This window comes from Aquarana catesbeiana, linkage group LG09 (genome assembly GCF_042186555.1).
Source record: "Aquarana catesbeiana isolate 2022-GZ linkage group LG09, ASM4218655v1, whole genome shotgun sequence".
Taxonomy (NCBI): Eukaryota; Metazoa; Chordata; class Amphibia; order Anura; family Ranidae; genus Aquarana; species Aquarana catesbeiana.
In genome coordinates, this window is record NC_133332.1 from 27,574,426 (window position 1) to 27,588,726 (window position 14,301).

The following is a 14,301-nucleotide window of genomic DNA, read 5'->3' on the forward strand; positions in this document are numbered from 1 at the left end:
ATAAATATTCAGCTGATTAGACTCTTCCTGCCCACTAACCTCCAGATGATTTTCTGGCCAACCGGGGGCAAGCAGTCAATCCCGCAGCAACTGAAACACAGAACAGACCAGAACGATCAGACACAGTTGCACTGATTACAGTGAGCCACAACTAAATTTACCTAATCCAAGCACCTACAGGCAGGTGCTACATTTGTAACTAACCAGGTACCACACTACACTGCAGTGATATGTGACAAAAAATTTGCTATGGAGATATATCTGTCTTTCTGCCTTTATGCTGATTTGTTAAAGTTACGCATAGCTCCCAACTGTCCCTGATTTCGAGGGACTGTCCCTGATTTGGAGCAATGTCCCTCTGTCCCTCATTCCTTCTCATTTGTCCCTCATTTTGGTCTGATCTCTATAGATATATATAAAATGCACCTTTTATCTGTCAAAAAGTGTTTCCCAGTGCTGAACCTTTCATCTGATTTCTAAATTGCTGCATTTGTAAATTCCAAAAGCCAATATAAAGGATTCATAGTGGTAAAAAAAGCACTTGTGGGTTTAACCAATCTTTGTTATACAATTCTCCTTTAAGGGGCGTGGCAGGGGGTGTGTCCTATGTCTGCATACTTTTACTGATAGGTGTCCCTCATTCCCATCTCAAAAAGTTGGGAGGTATGAAGTTACAGCTACATTCTCCTGCAGGGGGACAGGCAAGTCGCCTCAAACTCCTAGAACTTAGGGCTCCATTCACATCTATGCATGTTGCTTTTGAACGTTTCTGCAGTGCTTTTTGCTGTGCCTCGACTGGCTTTGTGACGTCAGCCGACAGCAGGATTTAGCCCGCTGCCTGCTGAAAACGGGTCACAGGAGCGCAGAACAAACTGCACTCCTGTGATTCACAGGAGGGGCATAGCCAAATGAGCTTCGGCTGTACTTTTCCTTTAATGTGGAACAACTGGAATGCTGAGAGATGTAGCTCAAGGTGGCGGCTGTTGAATTCAAGGTCTGTTTTTAAACTACAAATGCCAAGGAGCTGTGTGCTGCAGGAGGAGCCTGTGGGGGTATAAATTCTTTGCATGGGAAAAGTCTGTGTCCTTTGCATGGTGGGGACCAGAGTGTCCAGACCTGCTTGGAGCGAGCCGGCCGAGAGAGAGATAAAGCCTAGGAGTAGGTCTGGGATTACAGAGATCGGAACAGCCACTGTACACACAGTGAAGCTGCTGCAGGGAGACCGGTGCATCCACCAGACCAGCTGAACTGTCAGTTTAAACATTGCTACACTGGGACCAGTGCAAGAAGGGGCCCCTTCCACTGCAAGACAACAAGGAGTGGGTGAGCGGGCCTTTGGCCCATTCAAATTATCACTTACAGACAGTTTACTGAGGGCAAGACTTATTAAGGTATCCCCTCATAGCTTAGTACCGCCAGCTGTCTTTACGGCCAAATTGAACTCTCTTTATCACGAACCTGGGGTGCAATCATGCCACGGTTCCATCATACACCCCTCTGGTTCACAAGGGCTATGTTAGTCTGTTCAAGCTGCCTGGAGGACTTGACGACAGCATCAAGTGCACCAACAGTCATCTAAAGCGCCCCAACACTAGCTGGCAGAAGATTGACATAAGAGACTGCCCCTCTTACTAAAACTAATAGTCCTCTTCCCTCTACAACTGTTTTATATTGTTGATGTTGCTTATCGCTGGTTTAGTCACCTCACAGTCTAGACCTAGCAAAGCCATCATTAGGACTCATCGGCAGTGTAATTCTGGTGTTGTCAAATAAGATCTTTTACAGCCCGTCTGATTCTAGGTACACTGCTACTGTTTATGCTGACCTGGGGCAGGTGCACTTTTAGACCCCTGGTGTAACCTGTTGTGTCAGAAGGTCTGAGGCCTTAAGGGTCGTAACAAAGAACAGAGGACCCATCTTAACGAGCCGCTCCTTTGGGGGTAGTGCTACATAGCCTTTCAGGCATTGTGAAAATCACATACAGCTTAAAGTATAACTAAATGCTAATTTTTTTTTTTTTTTTCATTTGGGTAGGGTGGAGAGGGATTAGAACAGTGTCAGGTTTTTTTTTCCTGCTGCCTATGTCCTTATTAGAGAGGGAGAGTCACCCTCTATATTTGTCCTGTTTACCATTATCACTGAGAGTGAAAGTTTAGGAAAATCCAAAATTTTGGGTTGTCACCAGAACAGGAATAAAGGGGGAATTTGCCAATGGGGATAGCAGTCCTGATGGCACTTTGGAGGGATTTCCTCCCACTTCCTGCTCTGGCTATGAGACAGGAAGTGAAGGGAAATCTCCCCAATCGGATACAGATAGAAAAAACTGACAGGGGTTAAAACCCTCCTTTGCTCTATCCAAAATGAAAAATAAGGTTTTGCCTTAAAGTGGTTGTATTGTAAATGCTTTTGTCTGTCTTTTATCTATAAGTAAGCCTAGAATAAGGCTTACCTATAGGTAGTGGAAATATCTCCTAAATGTGCGCCATTTAGGATACATTTCCCTTATAGTGCGCCAATGTCGTCATCGGCGCATGCGCTGTGAGGAAACAGACCACTGGCGGCTCTCGCGCGCATGCGGGAGTGACATCACGCGGCTCCGGCCAGTCACAGAGCCGGAGTCTGTGGCCCCGGAAGGAAGAGGGGCGAAGATGGACGCAACCTGCACAGGGGACAGTGCGGGCTTAGTTTGCAGGTAAGCGTTACATATTGAGCGAGTATGCTATGCATACTCGCCCATTATGCTTTTAATTTGCAGGGTTTGTACGGAGCAAAAGAGGAAGTAAAACCCATCAGGGTTTACTTCCTCTTTAAGTTCTACTTTAAATCGACATTTTCCAAAATATTAATAGTGCATTTGCTATGCAAGGCATTTTGAAATGTAATGTTAGTAAAATTATCTTTGTATTTCATTTTGTGGCCACGTTGATTTTCTAAAAATGCCCTAAAATGTGTATATTGCTTAATTTCTCATGAAAATGGCATCCTGCAGGCATTTACGTACTGCACACAATGCCCACAAATCCAATTTCTTTCTTTGCATATTGCTTTTTATCACAGGTCTCTACAGAGTTTAAATTTAAAGTGGAATCATCCCCCTGTACCCTGCTCGCTCTGCAAGGGTTAAATACTCATTTAGTCCAAGGGTACAGGATTAGGCGGTATTACTTGCCCTAGTCCTCCCTCTCTAGCAGCCAATGCTGTCCTTTCCTTTCTGATGCTTTCAAGATGTGGGTGGACCCCTGCCCCCCTCACATACTGTACAATGCTTTACTGCTGGCCCTGCATTACATCGTAGAGCTGCCACCAACTGAGCAGCAAAGAGAAGTAGCTTCAGGGGACTGAGATTTCACCTAAGAGGAAGCTTTCTGGAGTGAGGAATAAGGTAAGTATTACAGCTTATTCCTCTAACTCTCAACTATTCTTCCCACTGACCCCCAATGTAAGGGGCATTCTTCCCATTGACCACCAGCATAGGCAGTATTCTTCTCCTTGACCACTAATGTAAGATGCCTTCTTCCCACTGACTGCCAGTGTAAGGTTCTTTTTTCCCACTGACCACCAAAGTAAGGAGGATTCTTCCCACTGACCACCAGTATAAGAAGTTTTCCTCTCCTTGACCACCAACGTAAGGTGGTTTCTTCCCATTGACCGCCAATGTAAGTTTCTTTCTTTCCACTGACCACCAATGTAAGGAGCATTCTTCTCCATGAACATCAATGTAGGGGCTTTTCTTCCCGCTGACCACCAATGTAAGGAACATTCTTCCCACTGACCATTAATGTATGGGCCTTTCTTACAAATGACCACCATTGTAAAAGTCATTCTTCTCCTTGACCATCAATATAAAGGTCATTCTTCCCAATGCCACAAATGCAGGGGACATTCTTCTCCTTCACCAAAATATAAGGTCCTTCTTTTCCTTGACCACCAATATAAGGTCATTCTTCTCCTTGACCACCAATTAATTAATTTAACAGGGGTTCCCTGAGACCTGACAATTATTTTAAGGGTTCCTCTGGGATAAAAAGGTTGAGAAAGGCCAGTGTAGATGGAGCTAATGTTTGTTACAATTCCTTTATCTTAATTTCCCTATGTGAATTTTTTTTATCCTTATTTCTATTTCAGCGTGTTTAAATGGAGGATCCGGGAATGGAACCTCATGTGCCTGCTCAGCTATGTTTTATGGTTCTCGATGTCAGTATGCACGTCCCACTATCAGTATAGGTAAGTTGATCTTCTCCTCAGCCATTCTTCCTCAGTATTTATGTTTTGGAACGTATGGAAACGGTGGAGTTCTATATCTGATTAATGTTTCAATGATGCGATCTACGGGCAAAGCACAGGTTTAAGGTTTATCTAAATCTAATAAAAATGTAAAATTTTGCAGTCTTAGATGCGGTAACTGCAAAATTTTTCTTTTTTTTAACTAAGTACATTTTCAGCAAATACAGAAAAAATACTGCTGATCCTGCCTGAAAGTTCATGTCCATGTAACTTCCTGTGCAAGTTAACTAGCTGTACTCTGTGAACTACAAAATACCTCCCCATGTGATAGATATGGGTAAAGGGGAATGTGTTTGTAGTCCAAATCAGGAGATCAGGCCAACTCCTTCATAGTTCAAAAAGTGAAACTTGTCACCCTAGGACTGGAAGTGTTATGCCCTGTACACACGAGCGGACTTTTCGACCGGACTGGTCCGACCAAATCCGTCGGACAATCCGACCGTGTGTGGGCTTCATCGGACTTCGGAGGGACCTTTTCGGTCAAAAATCCGATGGACTTTAGATTTGAAACATGTTTCCAATCTTCCCGCCAGAACTCCACCAGACCCAGTTCCTATCGGGTAGCCCGTTCGTCCCCACCCCCTTTCCTGACCGGCCGGGCTGTGTGCTTGGATAAGGGTCTGGTGTGGATTTTGGGGGGACCCCCACGCCGTTATTTCGGTATAGGGGGTTCCCCTTAAAATCCATACTAGACCTGAGGGCCTGGTATGCTCTGCGACGGGGCTTGCAAGGTGTTAATCTCGCCGATAAAAGCGGCGAGAATGACTTCCTTTTCTAGTCCCGTCGTACCTCATCACATTCAAAATGAACGGACTTTAGTCCGTGTGGGCAAGTCCATTCGCTCGGCAGTCCACCGTAACTCCGTCGAAAGTCCGTCGGGAAGACTGTCGGACCTATTCTGCCGGAAAGTCTGGTCGCGTGTGCGCGAGTCCGTTCGTTTGAAAAGTCTGTCGGAAGTCCGCCGAAAGTCCGTCGGGAAGACCGTCGGACCTAGTCTGCTGGAAAGTCCGGTCGTGTCTACAGGGTATTAGGACAGGAAATGGTGGGATCATTAGAAAAACAAAGGAAAAGAAAAAACTAAAGACTGATAAGATTCAATACAGCAGTGGTTCTCAACCTCAGTCCTCAAGTCCCCCCAACAGGCCATGTTTGCAGGTTTTCCTTTATCTTGCACAGGTGCTTTAAATCAGAGTCAATGGCTTGGTATTTCGGACAGCTATCCAAGGGAGATTCCCAAAACATGGCCTGTTGGGGGTGCTTGAGGACTGAGGTTGAGAACCATTGCGATACAGTATATTGCAATTTTGCTTTCGAGTTTAACTACACTTTAGATCCACCCAGAACACCGCTTTTCCTTTCCTTCAGATCTATAAATCTGCCCGAATATGTATTTGATCTGTTGGAAAGTTGCTTCAGATGTGACTCTTACCAGTTAAGATGAAGCTAAACACAAGGCCAAGCCTTTCTTGTTTTATAAGAAACAACAGGAACACAGAGACAGGAAATGACAACATAACCATGTAGTTCCATTAGAAAGTACAATACCTTATGAAAGCATCAAACAGAACATCACCACCTAGTGGTAGACTGCTATTAACAATATCATATATGAGAATTGTTGTTGTGCCTATGTCTATAAAAACAGCATGTTAACATAATCATTGTACATGACTGCAGAAATGTGGTGTGAAGAACATTATGTAGATTCTGACATTCCTCTAACTGTTCATTTTTCAGTTGAAGTAAAGGTGATAACAATTTTTCAATTGAAAATTACCAACCAAATTTTTAATAAAGCTCTCTCCAACACAAGCTCCGTTCAGTATCACACGTTGGCTATCAGACTGAAAACAGAGGTAAGTAATATACCATTTTGTGTTATGGTGACCGCACAAAGTTAGCTCTTTGTAAAAAAAAAAATATTCCACATTTGCACAGCTGGACAAGATTTAGGCCACAAAGGATTTAATTAATAGGTGATGGTAATGCTTCTGACCATTTCAAGTAATTGTGCATAGAAATATCCCTACAGTCTTCTTGGGGTCATCTATGTACTACCTTTCCTATAATTACATTGCCAGTCTCAATTAATAACAAACGCTGCATCTAGCTACACTGGTGATTTAGTGGTACATATGGCTCTCTCGTTTTGGGACGACGTCACATGACGTCACCCCAGTCTCACCATGCTTGTGCGCCAGTGGGGGGCGTGCTGTGTCCCTGGGACATGGCTCAACTCTGATCTCCTTAAAGAGCCGATGACGAGGCTTTTTGCCCATGTGATCAGCTGCGTCCAATCACAGCTGATCACATGTAAACAAGGGAATGCTGGTTATCGGCTTTCCTCTCCTCACACTGGGGGGATCTGTACAGGTAACCAGGGCACTGATCATCAGTGCAGCCCCAACAGTGCCCATCAGTGATGCCAGTCACAGGGGTTATCTGTACAGGTAATCAGGGCACTGATCATCAGTGCAGCCCCAACAGTGCCCATCAGTGATGCCAGTCACAGGGGGGATCTGTACAGGTAATCAGGGCACTGATCATCAGTGCAGCCCCAACAGTGCCCATCAGTGATGCCAGTCACAGGGGGGATCTGTACAGGTAATCAGGGCACTGATCATCAGTGCAGCCCCAACAGTGCCCATCAGTGATGCCAGTCACAGGGGGGATCTGTACAGGTAATCAGGGCACTGATCATCAGTGCAGCCCCAACAGTGCCCATCAGTGATGCCAGTCACAGGGGGGATCTGTACAGGTAATCAGGGCACTGATCATCAGTGCAGCCCCAACAGTGCCCATCAGTGATGCCAGTCACAGGGGGGATCTGTACAGGTAATCAGGGCACTGATCATCAGTGCAGCCCCAACAGTGCCCATCAGTGATGCCAGTCACAGGGGGATCTGTACAGGTAATCAGGGCACTGATTATCAGTGCAGCCCCAACAGTGCCCATCAGTGATGCCAGTCAGTGCTCATCAGTGATGCCAGTCAGTGCTCATCAGTGATTACAATCTGTGCCCATCAGTGATGCCAGTCAGTGCTAATCAGTGATGCCAGTCAGTGCTCATCAGTGATGCCAGTCAGTGCCACCTATCAGTGCTCATCAGTGCTGCATATTAATGCCCATTAGTAAAGGAGAAAAATTACTTATTTACAAAATTTTCTGGCAGAAACTAAGAAAAATGTTTTGTTTTTTTTTCAATATTTTCGGTCTATTTTGTTTTTTTAGCAGAAAATATTAGAAACCCAGATTAAATACCACCAAAATAAAGCTCTACTTGTGTGAATAAAATGATAAATATGTCATTCGGGTACAGTGTTGAATAACGCACATCAGTGAAGAAGAAAAATTACTTATTTACAACATTTTCTAACAGAAACACATTTTTTTTCCAAATTTTTGGTCTTTTTTTTAGCAAAAAATAAAAAACCCAGTGGCGATTAAATACCACCAAAAAAAGCTTGATTTGTGTGAAAAAAATATTAATGTCATATGGGTACAGCGTTGTATGACCGAACAATTGTCATTCAAAGTGCGACAGCGGTGAAAGCTAAAAATTGGCCTGGGCAGGAAGGGGGTACAAGTGCCCTGTATTGAAGATGTTAAAGTTGTTAGAAACCCTTATATATACCCAGTGAAGTGACTATCCTCATGTGATACACAGAGATGAAACAAATCCTCCTACATAAGTTGTACCTGTTTATGGGCAGTCTTCTCTTCTCTACAGCTGTTTAAAGTGCTAAGTTTATAAAGCTTGTTTGAGCTATCAGAAAGCAGAAGGTGGAGAGATGAAGTTATACACTACAGAGCTCAGTGAGGAGAGGTCTGAGAGCTGGTTGGAAGCAGCAGACAGAAAGCACACTTAGTGCTCTGGATTGAGACAAGTACACACTATAGAGGGATATGCTTTGTTCATATTTCATGTCTGAGCTTTACAACCACTTTAAAGAGGAGGGCCCATCAAAAAAAAAAAAATAAATAAAATTAAAAGTCAGCAGCTACAAATACTGCAGCTGCTGACTTTTAATTGGACACTTACCTGTCCCTGGGTCCAGCGATGCGGGGGATCGAAGCCCCGCTCGTCTCCCCCTCCTTTCGGTGGCGCCGGCATTGCAACTGTGGACGCCAGGCTGTGGCTTCACAGCCAGGCACCCACTGCGCATGCGCAGGCGGTGCCACGCGCTGTGATTGGCCGCTCAATCACCTGGGACCTGTAATGGGTCCCAGGTGATTGACAAAAGGGAGGGAGCAGAGCCGAGTCCTTCCTGTGCCGAGGGGGAAGTGATGTCACCAGCCCAGGCACTGGAAGAGGCAGACTACGAGGGACCCCCTACCAACAGGCATTTAGAGGTGAGTTAAAAAAAAAAAATTCCAAATGTTATTTTTTATATTTTTTTTAGGAATTTTCATGTATGTTTTATTTTTTGGGTGGAACACCACTTTAAGGCTGAACGGCAGACAGATAAAACAACACAAAGTCACACAACTCTATATTCATAAAGTAGAACTATAGGCAAAACGTTTTTGTTGTTTTTTTCATTTTGGATAGAGTAAAGGGGTGTTTTAACCCCTGTCAAGGGGCCGGTTTAGCTGTGAACCCAGCCTTAATGATAATGATAATGGTAAATAAGACAGATAAAGAGAGTGAATGTCCTTAACTGGGGAACGGACAGCATTCAGAATTGAATAGGTATTCTTAGCCATCTCCACTCTGTCAAAAACTTAAAAAAAAAAGTTTTGTCTGTAGATATACTTTAACCACCAGCTAACTGGGCACTTTCACCCCCTTCCTGCCCAGGCCAATTTTCAGCTTTCAGCGCTGTCACACTTTGAATGACAATTGCGCGGTCATACAACACTGTACCCATTTGACATTTTTATCATTTTTTTTTCACACAAGTTGAGCTTTCATTTGGTGGTATTTAATCACTGCTGGGTTTTTTAATCTTTTGCTAAACAAACAAAAAAAGCCCAATTTTTTTTTTTTAAATAAACAAAATTATTTTTTTAGAGTTTGTTATAAAATTTAGCAAACAGGTAATTTTTCTCCTTCACTGATGGGCACTGATGAGGCGGCACTGCTGGGCACTGATCAGGAAGCACTGATGAGGCTGCACTGATGAGTGACAATAATGGGCACTGATCAGGAAGCACTGATGGGCACCGATGGGTGACACTGATGGGCACTGATCAGGAAGCACTGATGAGGCTGCACTGATGAGTGACAATGATGGGCACTGATCAGGAAGCACTGATGGGCACCGATGGGTGACACTGATGGGCACTGATAGGCACTGATGAGGCGGCACTGATCAGGAAGCACTGATGAGGCTGCACTGATGAGTGACAATGATGGGCACTGATCAGGAAGCACTGATGGGCACCGATGGGTGACACTGATGGGCACTGATAGGCACTGATGAGGCGGCACTGCTGGGCACTGATCAGGAAGCACTGATGAGGCTGCACTGATGAGTGACAATGATGGGCACTGATCAGGAAGCACTGATGGGCACCGATGGGTGACACTGATGGGCACTGATCAGGAAGCACTGATGAGGCTGCACTGATGGGTGACACTGATGGGCACTGATCAGGAAGCACTGATGAGGCTGCACCGATGGGTGACACTGATGGGCACTGATCAGGAAGCACTGATGAGGCTGCACTGATGGGTGACACTGATGGGCACTGAACAGGAAGCACTGATGAGGCTGCACTGATGGGTGACACTGATGGGCACTGATCAGGAAGCACTGATGAGGCTGCACTGATGGGTGACACCGATGGGCACTGATCGGGAAGCACTGATGGGCACCTATGGGTGACACTGATGGGCTCTGATAGATGGCGCTGATGGGCACTGATTAGCGGCACTGGTGGGCACTGAGGAGATTGATGACCTGTAAGAGAAGCCAGTTAACTGGCTTTCTTCTTTTTTCCTTAGCTGACAGCTGACAAAATAATGACCTGCTTCTGTTTACTTCCTTGATCAGCTATCGTTGGCTGACAGCTGATCATGTTGTAAAGGGCAGCTGTGATTGGCCCTTTACCCCGATCTGTGATTAGCCGAGGACTTGGCGATCACAGAGCGTGTGGGCAGCACGGGCATTGGAGGACGTCCATGGAAGCCCTCCCGGTATTTTAAGCCCGCGCTGTAGCCATCTTTCGGCTATAGCGTGGGCACCATGTGGTTAATACTTTATTATTTTTTTATGTAACTGATGTCAGTATCCAAATTTGCCCTGGTTTCAGCCTTTTGCAATCTCTTATACAGTAGACTGGGAGAGGGAGGGACAGGTCGGGGAGCCAAGCAAGTATGCTGCATGCTAATATGTTGACAAAGAACATAGTGATAGAAGAGAGCAGAGAGAGTAGTAGGAGGACCTCATCAATCTACTGCTGCTCTTTCACACTAGCCCAGAAGGCTGGGGCAGAGAGAGGGCAGCAATGTTTTAATGAACTGCAAATGGTGTCATCCTTTTGGATGTGTAAATCTCAGCACTGGATGGAGAGAAATACAAATTATTTGGTAGGTAAAACAGCTTTCTGTGTATTTGACTGTTTGCCTTGAGTTCAGCTTTAAATTCTACGGTAATTAAATAAACACAGGATCACTCACAATATGTAGATAATTTTTTTTCCTGGGGAGAGTAAACAGATCAAGGTTGAGATTATGTTTTTATTTGCAGATACGGCTCATTTATATTGACATTCCAGAATTTAATTCAATTTCAAACATTGTCTTCACGTAAGTATGTTCTCATTCTTGTGCCATGGCTAACACCTGGGGTCTATTATCAAGTTCCCTCAACTGTCTTGCCTAAAATAACTAATGAACTTCCTTAATTGCCACTTGAGTGGCGAAAATATGAATGCAATCTATACACTGGGGGAGAACCTCTGGGGGAATCTAGGATGGAGAAGGACCTGGGGGTCCTAGTAGATGATAGGCTCAGCAATGGCATGCTATGCCAAGCTGCTGCTAACAAAGCAAACAGAATATTGGCATTAAAAAGGGGGATCAACTCCAGAGATAAAACAATAATTCTCCCGCTCTACAAGACTCTGGTCCGGCCGCACCTGGAATATGCTGTCCAGTTCTGGGCACCACTCCTCAGGAAGGATGTACTGGAAATGGAGCGAGTACAAAGAAGGGCAACAAAGCTAATAAAGGGTCTGGAGGATCTTAGTTATGAGGAAAGGTTGTGAGCACTGAACTTATTCTCTCTGGAGAAGAGACGCTTGAGAGGGGATATGATTTCAATATGCAAATACCGTCTGGTGACCCCACAGTAGGAATAAAACTTTTCCGCAAAAGGGAGTTTAACAAGACACGTGGCCACTCATTAAAATTAGAAGAAATTAGATTCAATCTTAAACTACGTAGAGGGTTCTTTACTGTAAGAGCGGCAAGGATGTGGAATTCCCTTCCACAGGCGGTGGTCTCAGCGGGGAGCATTGATAGCTTCAAGAAACTATTAGATAAGCACCTGAATGACCGCAATATACAGGGATATATAATGTAATACTGACATATAATCACACACATAGGTTGGACTTGATGGACTTGTGTCTTTTTTCAACCTCACCTACTATGTAACTATAACTATGTCATTTCCATATCATTTAGAATGAAAGATTTAGATATAATAAAGCGTGATGAATGTGAAAAAATGGATCATAAAGCCTCGTACACACTCTTAGATTTTTAGACGACCGATTTTTGTTGCATGCTAGTCTCATGTCGAAAGTGAAGAGGTTACTCACCGTATGAAAATTTTCGTAGGACAGAATACAATGTCAGAAGTGACGTAATGTGTTGAATATTTTTATGTATTCTTTCGATTCTGAGCATGCGTAGTCTTGCTCTTGCGATTTTTTTTCGTAGGAAAAACCGTACTAATGAAACGAAAATCGGACATCGAGTTCACATCCGACAAAAATGTTTTAGTCTGCACATCCAGCTTTTGTCTGACGAAAAAGCGAAACGGCTGTCGAAAAGCACCGTACTAACAATCCGAAAATCGGCAGATCGCTCGTCGGACAAATTTTTCCATGCGATTTTTGTATCATGTGTATCGTTCTTAAAAGTCCACACTAGGCCTCCCGCCCATGGCAAAGCAAAGGTTCAATGGACAAGCGGTGTTCATTTTTTCCTTAACCACTTGCTGACCATATAAAGTTACATAGTTAGTCAGGTTGAAAAAAAAAAACAAAACAAAAAAAAAAGTCCATCTAGTTCAACCAAAAAAAAAAAATACAATCCCATATATATATATATATATATATATACACACACACAAACCTATACCCACAGTTGATCCAGAGGAAGGCAAAAAACCCCAGCAAACTTAAATATACGATAGCAAGGTGGCACTGCCATGCCAGATCGAGTGTCTTATATGTGATCCGACACTTCTGGGTTGGGGGCGCCAATGCACGCCATCGGCGGGCTGCTCCCGTGCTGATTATACGATATGCAGGTGCCGCCTACTCAATGTCTGCCGGCGCCCGCCGATCATCCAGCAAAGAGGCAGAATGACGGTCTGTCTATGTAAACAAGGCAGATCATCGTTCTGTCAGTAGGGAAGGCATGGATCCTGTGTCTCTGCAAAGCAGGGGAATGGATCCATGCCTTCTCCTAGTAAAAGCACCTCCCCTACTTAAAAAAAAAACACTGGCTAAGTACACAGTTAACCCTTTGATCACTCCTGATGTTATCTCCTTCCCAACCAGTGTCATTAGTGCAGTGACAGAAATGGAATAATCCCCTCGTATTGTACTTTACTTTTGTACATTCCTTGAGCCCATAAAGTCCCAATCCTTTGAGGGGATTATTCCATTTCTATATATATATAGTAGGTATGTGGCCTTTTTAAGCAGAACCACATAACTTCTTTATCTTAGCACAGTGACAGTGCAGTGTATTAGTGTCACTGGTCCCCAAAAAGTGTCAAAAGTGTCCAACCGTCCACCACAATATCGCAGTCCCGCTGTAAGTCGCTAATTGCTGCCATTAATAGTAAAAAATATATATACAGTGGAACCTTGGTTAACGAGTAACGCGGTTAACGAGCGTTTTGAAAGACGAGCAACTTTTTAAAAAAAAATCCTGACTCGGTTTGCGAGTGTTGTCTCGCAATACGAGCAGAATTCAAGCTAATGGGGTGTGCAGTACCGCGTTTGGCCAGAGGTGCGGGGGCGCTGGTGACACTCGGAAAAGGTTGGGAAATACTCAGAATCACTCGAAAATACTCGGAAACACTCAGAAATACTCAGTTTCCGAGCCTTTCCGAGGCTTTCCGAATTCAGCCGAGCTGTCCCCGAGTATTTCCGAGGCTCTCCAGTGCCTCCCCCAACTCTGGCCACATGCGGTATTGCATGCAATAGAAGTCAATGCGGAACAAATTATCTTCGTTTCCATTGACTTCTATGGGGAAACTCGCTTTGATAGTGCTTTGGATTACAAGCATTCTCCTGAAACGGATTATAATCCAAGGTTCCACTGTATATAAAACAAAAATATCCCATGGTTTGTAGACACTATAACTTTTGCGCAAACCAATCAATATACGTAGAAGAATACATATCGGCCTAAATTTATCAAGAAATTCAATTTTTTTTATTGGATATGTTTTATAGCAGTAAGGAAAAAATATTGTGTTTTTTTTTTTGTTTTTTTAATTGTCGGCCTTTTTTTGTTTATAGCAAAAAATAAAAACCGCAGAGGGGATCAAACACCACCAAAAAAGAAAGCTCTATTTGTAGGAAAAAAAGGACATACTTTTTTTTGGGGTACAGCGTCGCACGACTGCGCAATTGTCAGTTAAAGTAACGCAGTGCCATATCGCAAAAAACGGCCTAGTCATTAAGGGGGTAAAACTTCTGGAAGTGGGGTAATGGGTCTTACCTAAAGGAGTCCTAAAGCATTCCAACTGAGGCCAGCAAGTAGCAGAGTAATGCCTTTTCACAACAGAAGGTATTCACATATTTCATTCTATTACATATTCC

At 44.0% G+C, this 14,301-nt stretch overlaps 1 protein-coding gene across 1 annotated transcript in view; it reads left to right on the top strand.

The window, feature by feature from the left end:
• LOC141107443 (uncharacterized) overlaps positions 1-14,301 on the top strand; it is a 111,456-nt gene that overhangs the window by 58,772 nt on the left and 38,383 nt on the right. The window contains exons 3-5 of the mRNA XM_073598167.1: positions 4,126-4,224; positions 6,022-6,140; positions 10,980-11,038. Coding sequence (XP_073454268.1) covers positions 4,126-4,224; positions 6,022-6,140; positions 10,980-11,038 — 277 coding nt within the window. The remainder of the gene's footprint in view (positions 1-4,125; positions 4,225-6,021; positions 6,141-10,979; positions 11,039-14,301) is intronic.